The following is a 22,040-nucleotide window of genomic DNA, read 5'->3' as shown; positions in this document are numbered from 1 at the left end:
TAGAGCACTGGGCCTGAAATCAGGAAAACATGAGCTCAAATCCTAGCCCAGACACAAGAGGTATGACCGACCATAGGCAAGACCCTTAAATCTCTGTCTGCCTCAGCTTCCCTAACTGTAAAATGGGGTTAATAATAATAGCACCTACCTCCCAGAGGTAGGAGAATCAAATGTGATGTGTTTGCAGGGTGCTTCATATAGTGCCTAGCACAGAGTAGACACTATATAAATGCTAGCTATCATTGTTATTATCTATCACACTCCCTCCACGAGACATTAATGAAATGACTTCTCCCTATTACTTTGTCCCTCTCTAATTAATGACAGATCCACATTCAGTGTTCACAGCTGCCAGTGGGATGGCCTTACTTGGATGTCCCTCCGGCACCTCAACATTTCTACCAGAGTTCTTCTTTCATGCTCTTTTCTGATCTTCCTGCTTGATCTATGGTACCAAGACTCTCCCTTAGCCGCTACCTTGTCCTTTCTCAAACTGCTCTCCGGTCCATTATCATGGCCTATTCTCCTCCCAAATGTTTCTCCTATCCATCTCTTTCTTTCCTTTCCCTAGTCCATCCCTTTTATTACTTATCACCTTTAGTGTCTTCTTTAATTGTTTTCTTTTACTCCAGTCCACCTACACACTTACTACTAATAATAATCTAAAGCATTATTCTCTGTGTGTCATTCCCTTGATTAAAATTTCTTACTAGGTCCCTGTTGCCCACCCAATCCAATCTCTTTAGCTTGATATTCACAATCTAACTCAATCAATTTTTCCATGCTTCTGTTACCCCTTGCTCCCTTCACCCACCCCCAGAAACCTACCCAACATTCTAATTCATTGCTTCCCAACAAACCATAGTTTTCCCTTATTCCATGCCCTCTTCCTGAAAAGCCCTTTGACCTCCCCGTTCCCATCCATATGTCAGTCTTATGCATCCTTCAAAATTTGTCTTTTCCAACAAGTCTTTCCTGATTCCCAAACTTCCTCTCTACTAAGGAGTTTCCACATGCTCTGAAATACTCTTGATTTCTCTTCTGTCAACTATCAAATGCTACCCTGTATTCTAATTATTTGTGTATGTGTCTTATCTCTCCTGTATTGTATGAAATCTTTGCCTTCAGGGACTTTGTACAACTTTGGATTTTCCAAGGTCACAGCACTGTGTTCTTGTACGTAATAGGTAGGCATTTGAATCTTTGATGAGATTCTTCTAAAGCCAATACCTAAGGTTATCAAGTTCACATCTTTCTAGATTTTAAAATGTGGAGGGTTTCCTTCTGTTGCTAGTGTTGCTGCTTCCAACTCACATTTATATAACATTTCAATGTTTGTAAAACCCCTTTCCTACAGAATTACTGGCAAACCCAAGAATGCCCAACTGAAAAGGAAAATAATGCATCATACGCTATTGGTTGATAATCTCAGATTTTCCAGGACTTAAAACCAGAGGTGTTTCTTGTATAGAAAACCCCTTTACGTTAGATTCACCAAAGTTCAGATGTTGGGAAGTATAATGAAAAAATCCCTGAATGAACCTAGCTGTCAAGATGAAGAAATAGGTAATGAGTTAAGCAGTCAGGATATGCAGACTTTCTGCCAGGGGAATCACCAAAAAGGAAAGCTCTGGTGTTGTAAGCAAGGAACAAAAGGGTCTTTTTAAACAATTTCATCGTGAGTATTCAGAGTGGCAGCTATTATGGCAATACTCTCCTAGGAGCTTTTTATGTCAGTGGACAGATTTCACCCTTTGTCTAATAAATCAAACCCTTTTCACACCGTCCAAGAATCATTTTTAATTTGAAACATGAATCTCTGTGCAGTTTTTCTGCTCACTTTGTGTCACTATTAGTTAAGGGAGACATAGTAAGGAACTAATAAATACTTGTGGATTTGTTGATTGATTGAGACTGAGCTGAGCTTGAACGAGACAGTCTTAGAGCAATCTCTTGGAATATCTGTAAGAGCTGTGATACTAAACATAAATAAACAGCATACTCCAGTGTGAAGAGTTCTGGATTTGGAGTCAGAGGACCTGTATTCAAACTCTACTTCTGTAACTAACAGGATGACCTCAAGCCCCTCTGGGCCTCAGTTTCCTCATCTGCAAAATGAAAAGGTTTTATTATATAATCTCTAAGGTACCTTCCAACTCTAAATATATAAGCCTTTATAAATTTTGTTCATTCTAAAGCCCCCTGAGGTTATCTGGTGTCACAACTTTTTAGATTTTAAAATTTGAAGTGCTTTCTTCTATTGCTAGTGATGCTGCTATTACCAACTCACATTTATCATTTATATAGCTTTTTAATGTTCACAAAGTCTCTTTCCTACAACAATCCTTTGGGATGGGTAGTGTGAATATGATTATCCCCATTTTATAGATATGAAAGAGGATGAAACAGTAATAGTGATTATTGCATTTAGGATTCAAACCTTGGTATTCTGACTCTCCCAGTCAAGAGTTCTTTTCACATATGTAAATGAATACAAAACTGTATTTTTCATCTAAATAAAAGGAAATGTTTACACTGGATGATTCCCTTCTTACCCCCTAAATATACTGATGCTCTTTTGTAAACATTTTCAGACATATGAATGATTCTGAACCCTGTACTTCAGTTCTGATACAGAATCTCAGAAAATTAAAATGTTCTTCACAAATTCATATTTTGACTCAGCATCCAAGACTACTGAGGAAGTCACAGTATATAATGGAACTTGATACCATGGATTCTCTCTTTCTCAGATCTGAATGAGCTGAGACCCCATCACAAGGCCTATTTGTTTTGTTTGTTTTTGCTAAGCAAAAATGAAAATATAAGAGGCTTTTAGTTTAGGTTTTAACTGTCTGTGCCACTTGGCTGGGGTGGGGGGATCACACTGACATTAGCAAGCTTAGAAACTAGGGCAAAAAGTACTTCCTTGGTCTAAGGAGAACTGAAGGCAATCTTATATATTTCTCTGAAGTTATTTATTATTAATTTTGTTCTAATCTCATAGCAAGGTAACTCACCAAGCAGATGGCAATGCTGCTATGTAAGCTTAAGAGGCAAGCTAGTCAGCACAGCATATAGAGCTCTTTAGCTGAAGTCAGGAAGATCTGGGTTCATATCTGGCCTCAGATATTTATTAGCTATAGAAACCTGCATAAGTCACTTGATCTCTTTCTGCTTTAGTTTCTTTTTCAGAATTTATTTATTTATTTAATTTTTGTTTTCAACATTCATTTCCACAAGATTTTGAGTTGCTAATTTTCTCTCTATCTCTTCCCTACCCCCCACCCCAAGATGGCAAGCATGTTGATTACTACTTCCCCCAGTCTGCCCTCTCATTTATCCCCCCCCCCAACCCTCCTTCTACCCCTTTACCCCTTACTTTCTTGTAGGGCAAGATAGATTTCTGTACCTCATTGCCTGTTTATCTTATTTCCTGGTTACATGTAACAACAATTTTTTTTAACACTTGTTTTTAAAACTTTTGAGTTCCAGATTCTCTCCCTTGTTCCCTCCTCACCCACCCCCACTGGGAAGATAAGCAACTCAATATAGGTTATACTTGTGTAGTTATGCAAAACATTTCCATAGTAGTCATGTTGGTAAATGCTAACTATTATTTCCCTCCATCCTATCCCACCCCTCATTTATTCAATTTTCTCCTTTGACCCTGTCACTTTTCAAAAGTGTTTGCTTCTGACTACCCCTTACCCCAGTCTGCCCTCCCTTCTTTCATCCCCCCTCTTATCCCCTTTCCCCCTACTTTCCTGTAGGGTTAGATGCCCAATTGAGTGTGTATGTTATTCCCTCCTTAAGTCAAATCCAATGAGAGTAAAGTTGACCCATTCCCTTTCACCTCCCTGCTCTTCCCCTGCATTGTAATAGCTTTCTCTTGCCTCTTTTATTTCAGATAATTTACCCTAATCTATCTCTCCCTTTCTCCTCCCAATATATTCCTCTCTCACCTCTTGAACTTATTTTTTAGATATCATCCCTTCCTATTCAACTCACCCTGTGCCCTCTGTTTTAGTTTCTTTTTCTATCAAATGGGGATAATAACAAGAGCATGTACTATACAGGGTTGTTAGGATGATCAGATCAAATGATATTTGTCAAATGCTTTGCAAACCATCAGGCGAACTGTGACTCACTGTCATTATGTTGGAGTTTTAATTATTCATCTTCACCACACAGGCTCCCACGAGCCCCAATAAAGGAATCTTCTAATACTTGTCTTGACCCCAAGATGTTTCTTCTATGTGCTATATATGACCATCCTGACAGACTCTCATTTGAAAGTTCAAGAATCTACTTTTTTGTTTTTGTTTTTGAGATGGGCTAGGATTCTTGAATTGAATGGGGTATGTTACTTAAGTTCCTGGTCAAGAAACCAAATTCTTCACTGATTCAGACATCAAATACCCAAGTGCCCAACTCTGTCTTGCAAATGTCTAGCCAAGAACTTTCATCTACATCATAATATTGAGTGGGTAAAGAGTGTTTGGAAAATTTGTCCTTTTCTTTTTTTTAATCAAAATTTTCATACTGCTAGAGAGAGAGAGAGACAGAATATAGTGATGTAAGAGTACACATAAGCTTATTCCTCTTACTGTGTTTCCCCGATAATAAGACACTGTCTTATTATTATTTTTGGAAAGAAAAACACCAGAGGGCTTATTTTCAGGGGAGGGCTTATGTTGTCCTGCCTCAGCTCTCCTCCGTGGCACTGCTCTCAATGGCGCCAGCAAGCAAATCACTGGGGAAGAACAGTATGACGCGCTCACTGCTGCAGCTCTGATTGGATGCAGCTCGGAGCGCGGCGTGCGTTTCACGGGGGGGGGGGACAATGCATACAGAGGGTACTGTAATGTAGCGTGTAGCGCAGGGGATCACCTTCACTACAGTAGCAATCTCAATTGGGCTTATTTTCGAGGGAGGGCTTATTTTAGAGGAATCTTACACAGTAAGGGGAGGGCTTATTTTCAGGATAGGTCTTATTATTGGGGAAACAGGGTAATGTTGTTTTATTTTTTTCCTTTCATCTGGCCTTGGGAAAGATGGTAATTAGCAAGAATGAAATGGAAATTTTTCTATAAAGTTTGTAATCAGGAAAGCTTGGTATGGAAATGTCCATTTGTAAATTTGGTTAATTTTCTATGTCTCCATAAATCAGTATATGTCTGATAAGTTCAGGGGAAGTTTTGGGTTTAGGTCCATCATAGCTTCTGTTTTTTTGGTAGAGGAATTTTAAAGAGTTTAATAAGGAAGAGAATGAGATGAAGCTTTTAGACTAGTCTAAGGACAGTCTATCATTTAAGACTCTTCAAGAGTAATGCAAAGTTGTACATAATAGATTGGCAGTTTCATGTGTTTTTCCTGTTCTACAATGTTATGTTTTATTTATTTGTTTGTTTTGTTTCTTAAGAATAAAATAAATAAATGCAATGCAAAGTAATTAGTTCAAGTATCCATCCTACATATGCAGGCATATGAGAACACCTAGAAAATTACATCATTAATTCTGTCTTTGTTGGGTGTTTTGACAGTCTGTATTCCCAAAATATAGTAAACTGTGTGTTGTAGTGGACAGAAAGCTACCCTTGGATACCCAAGAATACCTGGGTACAAGTCCTACTGAGTATGATCACTTACTTTCTTGGTGCTCCAAGCACTTCTCTAAGACAATTACATATAAATTGTAGATACACAGCAATGGAGAAAATTTCTATACCACAAGTTCCCTAATCTGATGCAATATCCTGTCTAGACTAAAAAATAAAATAAAATAAAACAGCTATTCAGACCATATCAATCTTTTTCACAAGCGTTATGTTATTATCTATCAATAGTTGATCATTCAAGTGTAAAATACTAATGAATGAATGATAAATCATTTATTAAGCATTTGCTAAAGGCTAGACACTGTGCTAAGTGCTAGCAAAATATAAGCCAGAAAGATAGCCCCTGCCTTTAAAGAGCTTATGTTCTAAAAGAAGGCAATATATAAAGGGAAACTAGAAAAATGGGAAGGTGAGGATCAGTCAGCAAACAAGCATTTTTAAGCACTTACTATGGTCCAGAAACTATGCTAAGTGCTGGTCATTCAAAGAGGACAGCTCCCTCCAGGAACTTAATGAGGGAGTCTATTAAAAGAGATAAATGCAAACAACTATGTTTAAACAAGGAACAAATGCGTTCCAGATAATCCATTGAAGGAAAGTACTAGGATTGGTAGACTTGGTTTGGAAATGGCAAGAAAATGAAATAGATATCTAATTCTAGACTAGATAAGAAAAAAACTGGGAGACAGGGGAGCCCTAGGGATAAATTTAAATTTGTGTGTCTTCTCTTTGGATGAAACTAAATGGCTATTTTCTCTAATCTCTGTTCCAAAATCATCCTTTTTTAAAATTTTCTTTCTCTCTTCTTCCTCTATGCCATCTCCACATAGTGTCTCTGATTCCTGTGTAGCTCTCTGTAGGAAACAATGAGATGGAATAGATGAGGATGACTTCCTCTTGACCACCAGAAGTCCTTTGCTGTTTGAAATGTTTAGCTTCCTCTAAAAGAACTGAAATGAGTAACTTTGAAGGTGCCATTGCCCATGTGGGTTCTAAAACTGTAAGGAAGAGAGAGAGAGAGAGAGAGAGAAGAAAAAAAATAACTAATGGCTTTTGATCTCTAGAAAAGGTAAAAGTTTATTTGAGTGTTGCCATGGATACGCCATCTTGTTAAGAAGAATCTTCTTCACTATCACACCAGGGCTGGAACCAGTAGAAAGGTTCCCTGCCTTGCCTTATAATGATCCATTAGGTACGTAATTATGTCTGAAGTACTTTTCATTATACTGAATCAGTCTTCCATTGAGGAAAGAGAAAAAGCTAAAATATAGAGCTTTAAAAAAAAATCTAACATCTGTGGTAGTTAATCCTTGCCTGCTTGTTTCAAGTGCTCCAAGAGATCTTTTATTTCAACTTATCACCATAATATTTATTTGTCCAGTATGTGTAAAGCTCTGTGCTAAGTGCTAAAAATCAGATCCTTTTCTGTGTTAGGGTTTTAAGAGGAGGAAGAGCATACTAGGGCTTAAATATTAAATGTTACTGAGAGAGGCACATAGAATAGAATAAAGACCTCAGAAAGCAGACTTGAGAATCCCTAAAAGACATGCCAATTACTTCACAATTTTCCTGGAGTTGCTTCTGTTGTACAAGGTCATAGCCAGAGGGTAGCATGAATTCAGATAACCCTGTTGGCCTATGAAACAACCTTCCTGAATCATAGATGGCTTGAGTCCTTCATTTCCCCCATCCACTGAAGACAGTTAATAACATGTGTGTGGGAGGGGGAGAGGTCTCGTGAATTGTACCTTGACATTCTTCCTGTAGGGAAAAGCACTCCCTATATTTAAATGTCTGTTATTTTTTTCAAGATACTGTGTTTCTGATTATTAAAAACAAAACAAAATAATGAATAGCTAGCCTGCCTTGAGCCAGTGAAATTTTTAACTTCATTCTTGCAATCCGTCTTTTCTGTTAAGATTTTTTATGTATTTTTGGCTTTCCTGTCGTCTTTGTGTTTCTGAATGGTGCATCTCTGCGTCTCTCCCCTCTTTTCTAAAGACTGCTATTGCTTTTTCTCCCTTCCATTCATATTCTTTTTTTTTTCTTTCTTTTTGCTGCATGGAGACTCTCTGCTGTACAAGTGTAAGTATTTTTTTTGGTAGCCTTGCAGTTTCTGGCCCTACTTGTTTACATTCTCGTGCTCCATTTGCTTCTGTGCTCCCTAGCTAGTCTCCCCAGAGACTGGATTGTCATCCATCCGCAGTTACTGAATGAAATAGGCAGCAATTTAGAGACAAGATTGGATTTTACAAGAAAGTTCAACCAGCATAACAGCTGATGAATTTAAAATATCCCCAGCCATATGCCTGAAAGCAAGCAGAGAATATTGGTGAAAAAGTTGCAAACAAAATGTCGCTCAGGTATATAAAGAAAAAAAAGCATTCAGGTTTTTATGTCACAAAATGACAGGTTTGTTTAAATTTGTCAGTTTTTCTTTAGATTTTCTTTTGTCCTATTATAGCAAATCCAAATTTGTAAAAAGTTGGCATTATGTTTCATTTCCTACTTTAGAAATACTTTTTACATACCTATTCCCTGTCTAATAATGATTCTTAAGAAATCTCTAAGAAAAATACACTTTTTAGGTTTGAGGTGAGAATTTTTTTTTCATGCATTGTGCAAACTTGGTAGGTTTACATAGAGTTTTGGGGGATAAAAATTTGAAGTGGGAAGTGTTTTAAACTGTTTCAAATATTTTTAGCCTTTCTAACTAGTGCATTTCTAGGAAGTAGAGACTGAAAACTTGATATAGCAGAAATATGCTCTGGGTTTGTGTGTTGGATTTCTGCATTAGTTATTATAATTCATGTTTTAAATAGGCATTAAAGGGGCAGCTAGATGGCACAGTAGATAGAGCACTGGCCCCGGAGTCAGGAGGACCTTAGTTCAAATCCGGCCTCAGACACTTGATACTTACCAACTGTGTGACCCTGGGCAAGTCACTTAACCCAAATTGCCTAGCCAAAATAAATAAATAAATAAAATAGAGATTAATATGTATTAAACTGTAGTTTAAATGATTTAAATTCCATCACAAAAATTAGATGAAACAAACAACAACACTCAGTAATTTACAGTAAGGGTCTCCAGCATTTGGGCCAAACTTATCTTTGAAAAGGGCACTTCCCTGGCTGATTCTCTCACTGAGGATACTCAGCTGCATGTTGCTGGGACAGGCTGGGAAAGAAGTCTTTGTATTTGCCCTACTAAAAGTGCATTAAAAAAATGATTTGACACATATTCCTCAATGCTTTGCAAGAGTTTCTAGAATAATTGTTGCTTGTTTGAGATCAGTTGCTTTTGAAGCAAAGGTTCTTGAGGTCCACAATTTTAATTGACACTGAATAGTTGTTAGTATGTATATATTTTTCTATGAGAAGTCCATATGAGTTCTACATCTGTGGGGTTTAGATGACTGATCCCTTTCATGTACATTGAGTCATTTTGTCCCCCACTCACTAGTGCTTCCAGAACTGAAGCTTTACAGACAAAGGACCAATGAGGGTGAACAGATTCGAGGGACAGCTAGATACAGTGGACTTTACCCCTTAGGTTGTTATAGAAAGGGAAGTAGATAAATGATGCTAGAGAAAATTATGAAGTAAAAATTTCATCCCAGATATAACTCATCTGCAAAAGTAAGCAGGTCAAAATGAAATGGCAGTTCAAGAACCATTTTATAGATCTGATCCTGAAAAGCTATATTGGTAGGTACCCACACTTCCTGTTTATACTTCTGTTCCAGGATTCTTATGGCTACCAAAACTTCATGGTTGATTGTAGTGAGACCACTTTAGGAAAATATCTTTTATAATTCTTTCAGGCAGAATGAAAAAAATAATAAATCCCAGGTAGGAAAAAGTTTTAACACTCTATGGTGTTATAAGCAATAGGAATTTTTAAAAATGTACTAAGTTTGGGGCCAATTGAAAAGTCACATTCTTCCATGAAAATGTTAATTTGTCTACAGAAATGTTAATCTATCCATTTGCAAATGGACAGTTGTCTCTGACAAATTGAGAAAAAAAAATTATTCCCAGATCTTTAAAATCCAGTGAAATGTCACAGTGTTTTGGAAGATGCCTGTGAAGGACACAGATGTAATGCTGTTACCTGTAATAAACACAGTAAGAAAAAATAATAAGACTTGTCTTATTCAGTCTTCAAGAATTTAACTTTGAGAAATTAGGAAGATAAAGATGGCCAAAATGTGTACTTGAGCAGGGATTTCTTTTTAATTTGTAAGATCAGAAAAGAATCATAATCCTAATGATATTGAATAATCTTAAAGATTTTTTTATGTAATTGGGCAGGACAACTTAAGCAATGAACAGATCTGTTTGCAAATGGGGCAGTTTCTGTATTTGGCATCTAGAATATATAAAGACAGTTTTGCTTTATGTAAATTTGCATTATGCAAATTTGACTTTACAAAATCTGCAATCTAAGAAAAATTACAAAAATTCCTTATGCAAAGCAGTTTTAAAGGTGAAGTACCCTGAAGAAACACAGGTATTTATGGCAAGTAGTGGTTGATTTGCACTATTTAAAAATCCTGCAGGATTTCATATCATGCAAGCATCTGGACAGATTTCTAGTACAGGCAGTAAAGCAGCAAAGAAGTTCCCAGAGTTCTTCAAAAAAAAAAAAAAGTAGATGAAGGTCCCTCCTTGCCAGACCAAATGTAGATGAAAATGTCCTGTTTTATCAAAGAATGCCATCTCGACCCTACTCCTCGATGGAGGAAAAAACTATGCCAGGTCATAAAGCTTCAAATAATACTGTTACTTCTCTGCTTGGAGGGAATACCTCTGAGACTTGCAAATTAAAACCTGTTCTTGTGCACCACTCAGAAAATTCCTGAGCTTTAAAAGGAATCAGCAAGACCACTGCTATGTGTGCATTATTTCTGTTAACCCTAAGGCATGGATAACCCTTATCATCTTTGAACTATGGTTTATGCACTGCTTCTTTCCTGGAGTCCTAAAGAAGTTTTGTAATGATACTGACATTCCTTTCAAGATTCTACTTATTTTGGATAATGCCCTAGGTCACCCTCCCCATCTGGATGATTTTAATGAAAATATAGAAGTAGTCTACCTTCCCCCTAACACTACCTCATTATTACAACCTATGGATCTGAGAGTGATTGCAAATTTCAAGGTGTAATATTCACACACTACATTTGCCTAGGCAATTGCAGCTTTGGATGCAGATAAGGACTTGACTTTGAGAGATTTCTGGAAGTCCTATAATATTTGCCATGCAATATGGAATATTGCTAAGACATGGAAGATGTAATAGAAACATGTATAAAGAGAGTTTGGAGGAAAGTGTGCCCATAGTTTGATCCTGGTGGATTTGACTAAGATAAAGGTTTTTAAGAAGATTGTAAAATTACCAAAAGAATTGGAGCTAGTAGTGGATGAAAATGATGTGGAGGAATTGATTGAGTGTCTTGGTAAAGAACTGTCAAATGAGGACCTAACTGAGCTGCTAGCTTCAAAGATTGCAGAAGAAGAAAGGGAAACTACAGAACCTGAGGTGGAAACAAAAAGGTTGACAACAAAACCCTTGGCAGAAGAGGTTCATCATTTGAGTGAACTTTTTCCATGTTTTGAAAAGATGAATCCAAATACTACAAGATTTTTTGAAATTCAAAGACTAGTTGAAGATAATGTTGCTTGCTGTCATCAGATATATAAGGAAAAGAAGAGAGCCACTGTCCAAAAAAAAAAATCTCTTGATAGATTCATTAAAAAAAGTTGCACAGCCAATCAACCAATGATAAAGGCTACATGCGGTAGGTGGGAAAGGGGCAACATACTGCACATCTCTACTAACTTTACTGTACAGTAGTGTGTATACTTTATCATTAACTTTACCTTTCATTTCATAGTTGTTTATTATCATGGTAAAGTATATAATATGTTTGCATTTTGATACATTTTATGACTTGCATAAAGGTATTATTTTGTGTATGCCTTCATTATAGAGACTAAGAGAAGCAGGTAGGGGCAAATTCACATTATGTAAAAATCACTTTTTCAGAGGTTCATTTATGTAAAGGGGGAATTGGTCGGTATGCATAACTTGATGACAAGTAAATGAAGCTTCATGGTTCTTAAGTCATTTCTTCCTGTGGAGCTTTTTTATAAGTTCATTATCCATTTTATCAGGTCTTTACCAATAAAGACAGTAGTAGCAGGTCCTTCTACCATATGTCAGCCCTGAGGACCTTGCCTAGTGATTCTGCCTTTTTTTGTTATCATCACACCCTCCCTAAAACAGCAGCAACAACAGTAACAAACAAAAACAGGAGCAGCCTGTTCTCCCTTGGACTAAATCCTGAATTTTGTTGTTAGAGTCTCATTTTTCTCAGTGTCTGTAATGCCAATGCAACATTCCCAGCACCGACAGTGATTATGAATATGCTAGCATAGTTCTGAATTGCAAAATATAAGACTCTCCATATAGAAGACAGAAGCAAAACATTTATTCACCAGAAAGCCGAATCTCAAAACCAGAAAGCCAAATCCCAACACCAGAAATCCGAATCCATCATAGCAACAAAGAAGTTAATACATCATAATACAGCAGGGAACCACATCATACCTAGCGATCTCCTTGCCTGCGTCCTCTCCTCCCTCTAGCTCTAAGTGCTCTGACTCCCAGCTTCCTCTGGGCTCTGCTCCTTCAGCAAACACCTCCCACCACAGGCAAATCACAGGCTCCATGTGATTATATTTAGCCTATTAGGGGGCAGGGAAGATCTTCAAATTCCCTTAGGCCTATTAAGGGTCAGGGAAGATCTTCAAATTACCATTACCATTACATTGTCCATCCTCAGTTAATTCTTGAGTCTCTCAAGAAGTGATCAGTGGGGGGTGGCCAGGTAGCACAGCGAGTAAGAGCACCGGCTCCAGTGTTGAGAAGACCTGGAGATCGAATCCCGGGCTCAGACACTTAGTACCCACCCAGAAACACCTGGCCGTGTAACCTTGAGCAAGTTACCTAACCCCAATTGCTTAGGGGCGGCCAGGTGGCTCAGCAAGTAAGAGCACCGGCTCCAGTGTCGGGATGACCTGGGGATGGAATCCGGGCTCAGATACTCAGCCCCACACCCAGAAATAACTTAACCCCGATTGCTTAAAAAAAAAAAAAAGTGATCAGTGGGCATTTATGTACTCTGCCTTCTTCCAGTCAACTGCAAGGATTTCTATTGGGAGAAATAACCATAGATGTCTTAAAGAATAGGAAACATTCAGGACACTCACAAGCCTGTTATTAACTATTTTTATTAACAGCTATTATTAGAGCTAGTTAGAGATCTAAGCAGATATACTGTATATGAACCATTTCAAGGCATTAATCTTGTGAATTAGTTTCTGCTGAAGACAAACTGCTTAGGAGAATCCTGAGTTGTAGAGATGCCTTTTGGGCTACTAATCTCTGAAGTTCAGCTCTAGAATGTATTTATGCCAAGCCAAATTTGGAGGGGAGTGGGAACTGCAATCAAAATGGTTGCCTCTCATGGCCAGTCTTAAGGTAATGATGCTTTTACAGAACCACAAAACCTTTTATTTATAAATAAATGTATCAACATATTTCAACAGAATAGTGACCAAAATAACTAAGTTTACTATTATCTGGCAAGTTGACCAATTTAGATCTAAAAATGATCATTCCTTTCCCTTCCACCACCTTTCTTTCAAATTAATATTAGCACCAAGATACACATATATTAAAAAAAAAAAACTAGCTATGTTTAGGAAACTATAAAGTTGTTTACATCAGGCCTGTGTTCAGCAGTTGCCAGTTTGTTCAATGAAAATGTCATTCAATTGAGTTGGTTTTTTTTACTGGACTTTTGGAATCTAAATTCTGCCATGAGATTGAAGTTCACAAACTGATTTAATTCCTTCAACACTGAATCATCTTTTCTTACTCCTCCAACTAATTAGCAGAGGTTTTTTTTGTTTGTTTGTTTGTTTGTTTAAATCCTAAAATTCACAAGTATATCGATAGGGGTACAGTACAGAGGAAAGAACACTAGGCCAGACATCTCTTTTTTAGTCCCATCTTAATTACTTACCTATGTGATCTTAGGCAAATCATTTAATTGATCTAGGCCCCAGTTTCTTCACCTATATAACCTGAGAGGGGTTGATGATAGTTTCAAAGGTTCCTTCTAGATTAAAATTTAATGATTCTAAATTCTACTAATGATGATGATGACAATGAACTCAGCCTTTTACCTTAGAGAGATTCATCAACTTGTCTTCCACTCCTCTTTTGGTGGGACTAGCTAGGTAGATCTTTTTTACTAAAAATTAACAATGTGTTAAGAACCCAGTGCTAAAATTTATTAGTTAAAGAGAAAATTGCTTGTAGAAAAAAGGATTTTGTTTTTATGGTCTGTGATAAAAGGATTGGGAATTATGGCAATATATTGACCATGACAGCACATATAGGCTATATAATTCTAGAAGAGTTTCATTTGATATAACTAAAGAAAAATGAGGAGAAAAAAAAATCAGGACAGAATTGAGAAAGGTTAGCTATTTAAAGATTTTAATCAACATACTCAGTTTCCTCATCTGTATAATGAGGAAGTTAGGTTACATGATCTCTGAGATACTTTTTTGTTCAAGATGTGTGATCCTGTGATTAAGCTGAATTTATTCATTTGCTCTTATGATATACTGTCAGTAAATGGCTTTGTCTTGAATTTCCAGCAATTGTTTTTATTGTCTTTTATCTTGTGCATTTTATACATTGATAGTCTTGTGCATAACTTGAAAAGGATGCATCTTACCAATAAATATTATTTGCAAACACATAGTAAAGGACTTCAGTTCTGGTTGTGAAATATCAGCACAAATATAGTTGCACACTCTGAAAGTTTGAGGAGAAAATTGGACAAATTGGGGAAAAAAAGTTGTTACTTTTCTCAAACGTGGAATAATTCTTTCAGTTGAAGCAAAATTACTCAGCCATTCCCAGAGGAAACAAATAAACTTTCTAGTTAGACTAAAACTTATTTCTAAAATAAAAAATTTTATTTTAATTATTTATTAAATATTTCTAAAGGTGGTGGGATAAATTTTGTGTGATTACTAATTGTTTTTCCCCCCCCTCTGGTTACTAGATGACTCCTAAATCTAAAAGGAAAAGTATCCATAGTCGAATGCTCCGACCTGTTTCCAGGGCCTTTGGTAAGTTAATCCTTATTTTTGTTATACTATAGCAATACCTACTTCTTATTTACACAGCCCTTAGAACCAAGTTACTCAGACTACTTCATAGATAGAGATATATCTTTCTGCATGACGCTTCTTACATGTCCCTGATAGGGAATATTCAGGAACAAAAGAGGGGCAAAGTGATTTGCCTGGCATTAAATTACAAGGTTTTAGCTGTCATTCTTGCCCCCATTATCAACAAATGGATGCTCCTTATGTCAACATAACACCTGCCACAGTGACTTGAACACAGTTGGTGCTTAATAAATGCTTGCTGAATGTAATGGACATGAATCAAAAGTACTTCATGTCTTTGTTGTTGTTCCATTGTGACAGTCACTTCTGACTCTTTTTGATCCCATTTGGCATTTTCTTGACAATGATACTGAAGTGGTTTGCATTTCCTTCTCCAGCTCATTTTACAGATGAGGAACCGAGGCAAACTAATTGTGACTTGCCCAGGGTCATGCAGCTAGTAAGTGTTTGAGGCCACATTTGAACTCAAGATAAGTCTTTCAGGACTCCAGGCCCAGCACTCTATCCATTGCACCCACCTAGCTGCCCTTCTGGTCTTTAGGCATTACCATATGTGATATTCACTCTTTTGTTGCTTCCTTTAAGAAATGGAGTTTGATCTTGATAAGGCACTAGAGGAAGTTCCAATTCACATAGAGGACCCACCTTTCCCATCCATCAGACAGGAGAAGAGGGCTTCCGGATTCATCTCAGAGCTGCCATCTGAGGAAGGGAAGAAACTGGAGCATTTCACCAAGTTAAGGCCAAAACGGAATAAAAAACAGCAACCTACCCAAACAGCGGTAAGTTCCTCCGGTAACCGGGGAGGCACCATCTCTTCTGTTTTGTTTTGTTTTTCCCTCTGTGACATGAATAAGATATTTCACAAAGAGTTAAAATGTAGGGTTTAGGTAGGATAGAGACGTAATGATCAAAGGTGAGATCCACAGCAAATTGACATAACTATACACCTTTTAAAAGCTGAGAGACATAAAGCTTAGAGCCAAGACAGAGAGCCTGAGAACAAATTGAATCTCCGGAGACACAAAAAACATGCCTGGAGTTGCCCTTTGATGTTCAGGAGTGGAAAGGTTTGCTAAATATTGAAGAACAAGCCATTTATGTTTCACTTTATAATATCAGAAAATGTACACACATATGCAAAAAATCCCACTTCCCCTTTCAGTGCCTGACTGTTACCCTCTTAGGCTGGCTCTGCTTTTGTTGGTCTACATTGAAAGGGTTTTTAATCTGGCGTCTGTGAACTTATTTAAATATATATATATGTTTTTTTTTTAAAGCAATCGGGGTTAAGTAACTTGCTCAAGGTTACATGGCCAGTTATTACTTCTGGGTGTGGTGCTGACTATCTGAGCCCAGATTTGATCCAGGTCATCCCGAAACTGGAGCTGGTGCTCTTACTCGCTGAGCCACCTGGCCGCCCCTTAAAAATATATATTTTGACAAGTATTTCAATGTCATTGTTTTCCTTTGTAATAGTATGCATTTTATGCATAGACTTCACCAGACTGCCAACGGGGTCTATGACACACAAAAAAGTTTAGAACTTTTAGCGTAGAAGTGGAAGAAACCCTGTATCACTTTAGGTTATTAATATAGCATGTAATCCACTTACAAATAACTGATAATTGGCAGGATCTTTAAGCCCTTACTTCTTCCCATCTTAATCTGAATGCTACTGGCAGCTGAAAAAAATGCATTTTTAAAGATAGTTTGATTTATTTGAGTGCATCTTTTTAGGGAGCGCTTAGAGTTTGTTTTTTAAAGACAAGGTGAAGTGAGCTGCCACGGACACACATGTTGAAAAGACAATAAACAACAGTATAACACTATAGTATGTTTCCAGATAATTAGTTTCTCTTTGTCTCCCTCTCTGAAGGACTATTAAAGCTCTAATTTGTTCATGAAATGACTTGAGTGTCCCTGTGCTCAAATCCATGATCCACAGAAAGATTGGTAACTAAGCTGCAGAATATAGGTTCTGCATAGTTGATTCTGTTGTTCTGTTCTAAAGTAAATTGTGGCAGTTTCTTGGTTCATGAGCACTTTGGAAATATTCTCAGAGATCTTGTGACTTTGGCTGAAATTCCCCTTTCTGCTCACAGTTGGTGTCCCATCTCTCCTGTTGAGTCCAATTACTGAGTCTATGCAGGTTACTCCCAAATAGACCTTTTCCCCACCTAAACCTGTCCTCTTTCTTGTATAATTGTCCTGCATCAGCAACTTCCTGCTAAACATCTGAAAGGATCTAAAAGTGTCTAAAACAGAACTTTTTACTTCCTCTCCCTCCCCCCCCACACACACACACACATTTCCTCTAAGCTTCTATGGTTTTTTGGAGGCATCACTATCATACCTATCATACCAGGTTCACAGCCTCAGTCGTCATTGATGTTTTCATCTTTCATCAATCTTTACATTCAATCTCATTAGTTTGATTTCCATAATCTCTCAAATACCTTCCCTTCTCTCTACTCACATAATAATAACTTTCATTCAGTCCCTCATCTCCTTATTTATTATAAAAGGCTCCTAATTGAATTACTAACTTCCAGGTTCTTTGCTCTCCAAACTCTTCTTCACCAAACTGCCAAAATAATAAAAATGACCATGTTACTCCCATGTCCAAAACCCTTTAGTCACTTCCCATTACCTTTAGGGTAAAATCCTCACTCTTCAGCCAAGCATTTAAGGTTCCCCACTATCTGGATCTAACTTAATCTTTCCAGTCTTATCTCACATTATTCCCATTCATACTCTTTGTTTTAGCCAAATTAGAATTCCAGCTTTCCCTGAATTCTATCTCCTACTTCCTGTGAATTTATACAAGCCATTCCCATCCTGAAAATGTAATCTCTTCTTGTTTCTGCCATTTAGAATCCTTATGTTCAAGGATCCTCTACCCATTTGTTAACTCTTCCTCCTCAAATTACCATGTGTCTTATCTGTGTACACGTGCCCTTTCCCTAGTTGAATGAAAGCTCCTTGAGGGTAGGACCTGCTTCATCAAGAGACTTAACAAATGTTTGCTTAATGGAATTGAATTGGAAAATTCAATTGAATTTTCAGTGAAAATTGAATTGAAATAGGAAAGGAAGTAAAGTATTTAACTAAGCACCTATTATGTACCAGGCACTGTGCTAAATGCTTCACAAGTATCTTATTTGAGAGTTAAGAATTGTCTCAATCCTCTGAACCTACTGTTTCTCCTTACCTCAACCTCTGGCTTCTCCAATACCTTTCCTAGAGTCAGTCTCTAGCATCCTTATTCTGGGGATTACTTCACATTCTTGACTAAATAGCTAACCAATTCAGTAAGTCCTCATCCTTCATTCTGGAATGATTGGCTTCCACTTTTTTCATGCCCTAGTGATCCGCCCTCAGATTTTTCCTACCATTTGCCTTTTCCCCTTCTATTCCCAGGCTGCTGAGTGGCTCCCCTATCTCACCTCAGTTGGGTCTGTCTTGCTCTATAGCAATGCTTTTTGTTAACTTCTGACTCTCTATCCCATCCTCCACAGTGACTCTTCTGTATCCAACAGAACTCTTACCTATACCTCCTTCCCAGGAAATGACTTCATCTCCCATTTTACTGGGAATGTTGAAGATAGTCATCTTGAGCTCTCTCTTGTCTCCCTACCTCTACCTCCCAGAATCATGTCTTCATTCACTCTCTTTCTTTATTTCACGGCCATAGGATAAGTGGGTCTTTTCCTTGCTTTTACTTCGTCTTTGATAAGTATCCCATCTCATAATTTCCAAAAGTTTGCCATGTTTCTCATCCTTTTCTTACTTATTTCTTTCTGCCAATGGGTTTCTTCCCCCTTGTCTACCAAGATGTATAGATTCTTTTACTCCTTTAAAAAGAAAAAAAAAACACCCAATCCTTCCTTGGACCCTGCCATCCCCATAAATTATGCTTCTATATCTTCCTTCCATCACCTCCTATTTTACTAAGAATTTTGAGGATAATCACGATCAACTTCCTCCCTCCTCAGCCCCTTGCCATTGAGTTTCTGAGTTCAGTTTCTTTTCTTTTTCTTTTTGAAGTCAGCACTATCTTTTTATTTTTTTAATTTTTGTTTTCATTTCTAAATTCTCTCCCTCCTTCCACCTTTCCCCCCACCCATTGAGAAGACAAGAAATATGATACTCTTAATAATAAGAAGTCATGCAAAACATATTTCTGTATTAGCTATATTGAAAAAAGAAAAAAGAAGGGAAGAAACTGAAAAAATATGCTTCAATCTATACTCAGAGTTCATCAGTTCTCTCTGGAGGTGGATAGAATTTTTCATCATGAGACCTTTGGAATTGTTGTGAATTATTGTTTCAATTAAAAGAACTAAGTCTTTCATCATTACAATATTGCTCTTGTGTAAGTTTTCCTAGTTCTTCTCCCTTCACTTTGCATCTGCTCATATAAGTCTTCACATGTTTTCCTGAAGTCATCTCCTTCTAACTTTGAAGCTGTTCTCTCACAATCACCAGTAACCTACTAGATGCTAAATCATATAATCTCTTCTCTGTTCACCTTCACCTTGACCTTTCTGAAGCATTCAAGTGATACTGAGAGGTAGCATGGTATAGTTGGAAGAACATGAGCCTTAGATTCAAGAAAACTGGGTTAAATCCTGTGTTGCATATTTAACAGACCTGTGACAATAGACCAATCATTTAACCTCTCAAAGCCTCAGTTTTTTCATTTATAAAATGGGGAGAATATTGTTTATTTCACAAAGCTATTATGAAGAAAACATAAAGGAAACTTTAAAACATTATATAAATGTGGGGCAGAGAGGTGGCACAGTGGATAGAGCACCAGTCCTGGAGTCAGAAGTACCTGAGTTCAAATCCAGCCTCAGATACAGGAAGATGAGTCTTCCTGATTTCAGGCATGGTACCATATTCACCTTGTCCCCTGGCTGACTTTACACGTAGGTGCTGAGTAAATGTTTGTTGAATTACTACCACATTATCCATTTAGGTTTGCAAAAACTAGCTCTCTAGAGGCTTCTTCTTCCTCCTAGACACCATGCTTGTTGGCACTACTGGTAAGATGCCACTACGTGGATATTGTTGCCCTAGGATCCCCTGGCCAAAACTGAATTAGTGTAACTGCCATTGTGGCCAACCAACCTTGCCACTGAGTACCTGGCAAATTTGTAAGGGAAACAGATAATAATACAATAACGTAGGATGATAGAATAAGTGCCATCTACCTACCTCCCCAATAATGCTGATGGTAATGACAGAATGCATTCCTTTTTGTATGAAAAATATGTTCCTTAAAGAAAAAAGTTTCTTCTTCCCCATAAGAGAGGAAGTCAGTATAAGATAGAGGAAAGAGCACTTGACTGAGAGGTAGGAGATCCGTCTGGTTTCTAGTCCTGACTGCCACAAATTAGCCATGTGGATGAGCAAATCACTGAAACTCTATGAGCCTCAGTACTCTTATTTCTGAAATGAAGAAATTGAAGTGGAAAATCTCTGAGATTCATTCTGTTTCTAAAACATACATGACTTGGAAATAAAAGAAACGAGGTTTGTACATCATTGTGTCCTTCCAGCTGGGATGCTGTTAAACCCTGCAAAAAACGTTTTCTTGATAGTTGTCATTGTTTTTCTACAGAGGGAAAAAAGTAGAGGTTGGGTGCGTATGTAATATTTTTCTTCTCTGAATAGTTTGCTAATTATGGAAGAGACACCAGGGAGTAAGCATAGTATGTTAAGTTCTTGCTTAACATGTCATTTTACATTATTAGCATTGTTCTGATGAAAATAATTGTGTGAAAAATAACTTCCTTTTTTAATAATTAAATTTAAAACTTAAGTAGTTTTTTTGGTGAGTATCTTTTCTTTATCCACATAAGAAATTGTCTGGGTTATATCTGCTATACGGAAGTTTATCCTTGTTTTATTGCAACATGGTATCATGAAGTACAGAATAACTGGAAGAGACCTTAGAGATGATTGTCACCTTGTTTTATGTTCTTTATTTTTGATTGTCAGTTTGCTTTCTAGTGATTCATGAATGTGCAGTAAAATCCTTAAGTTCCTTTTCAAATAGATATCCAGGTAAAGTAAGTGGATCATTGCCTAAAACAACTTAATTGCCCTTGTCCCTCTATAATGCACATTGTCCTTTACTGAGTCCTCATCCAGATCACACCCTCTAACTGCAGGTATCCCACAAGGTTCTGTCCAAGCCATCTTCTCTTTTCCCTTTATATTATTTCACTTGGTGATTTCATCAGCTCACATGGATTTAGCTACCATCTCTAGGCTAATGATTCTTAAATCTACCTATCCTGTCCTAACCTCTCTGATAAGCTCTGGTCTCAGATCTCAGACTGGATGTCCGGTAGACATCTTGAGTTCAACGTGTCCAAACCAGACTCATTATCTGTCTGCTTAAACCTCACCACTTCTACTCATGATAGAAAGGGATATCCACATCCAGAGAAAGAACTAGAGTCTGCAGATTGAAGCAACTATTTGCTCTCTCTTGTTTGTGTTTTGTATTGTTTTGTTCCTTCTTTTCCATTGTTCATCCCATTGGTTAAAATCCTTTACAATATGACTAACGTTCAACGTGAAGGTATTTGTAGAACCTATATTTGACTACATGCCACTATGGGGGTGAGGGGGGAGGAGAGAGAGGGGGAAATAATTTGAAACTTAAGAGATTGTGGAACTGAATGTTGTAAACTAAAAGTACATAAGTAATTTTTTTTTAAAAAAACCTCACCACTTCTATTTTCCCTATGGCTATAGAGGACAACATCATACTCCCAGAGGCCTTCCCCTACACACAAGTTTATAGGTGCCATCTTTGACTCTTTACTACCTTTCATCCCCCATATCCAGTCTGTTACCAGGAATGGTGGATTTCACCTTTGCAACACCTCTTGAATATGCCCCCTTCTTTCTGACACTGCCACCATTCTGGTGCTGACCCTTCTAACCTAACATCTGGATTATCACAATAACTGGCTAATGAGACTACTTGCCTCAAGTCACTCCTCCAATCCATCCTCCATTTAGCCACCAAAGTGATTTTCCTGAAGCACAAGTCCAACTATGTCACCACACTACTCAGTAAACTTCCATGGCTCCCTATCACCTCCAGGAT

The 22,040-nt window shown here is 37.5% G+C and overlaps 1 protein-coding gene across 3 annotated transcripts in view; it reads left to right on the top strand.

Moving 5' to 3' along the window:
• CARMIL1 (capping protein regulator and myosin 1 linker 1) overlaps positions 1-22,040 on the top strand; it is a 404,323-nt gene that overhangs the window by 352,431 nt on the left and 29,852 nt on the right. For all 3 annotated transcript variants that reach the window (XM_069095035.1, XM_069095037.1, XM_069095036.1), the window contains exons 30-31: positions 14,776-14,842; positions 15,491-15,687. In XM_069095035.1, the coding sequence (XP_068951136.1) occupies positions 14,776-14,842; positions 15,491-15,687 (264 nt within the window). The remainder of the gene's footprint in view (positions 1-14,775; positions 14,843-15,490; positions 15,688-22,040) is intronic.

This window comes from Petaurus breviceps, unplaced genomic scaffold, assembly GCF_028583685.1.
Source record: "Petaurus breviceps papuanus isolate PSGF00001 unplaced genomic scaffold, PetGlider_PUasm1.0 224, whole genome shotgun sequence".
NCBI classification, from domain to species: Eukaryota; Metazoa; Chordata; class Mammalia; order Diprotodontia; family Petauridae; genus Petaurus; species Petaurus breviceps.
The sequence above is the reverse complement of the archived record's forward strand: the minus strand, read 5'-3'. Positions and strand labels throughout refer to the sequence as shown.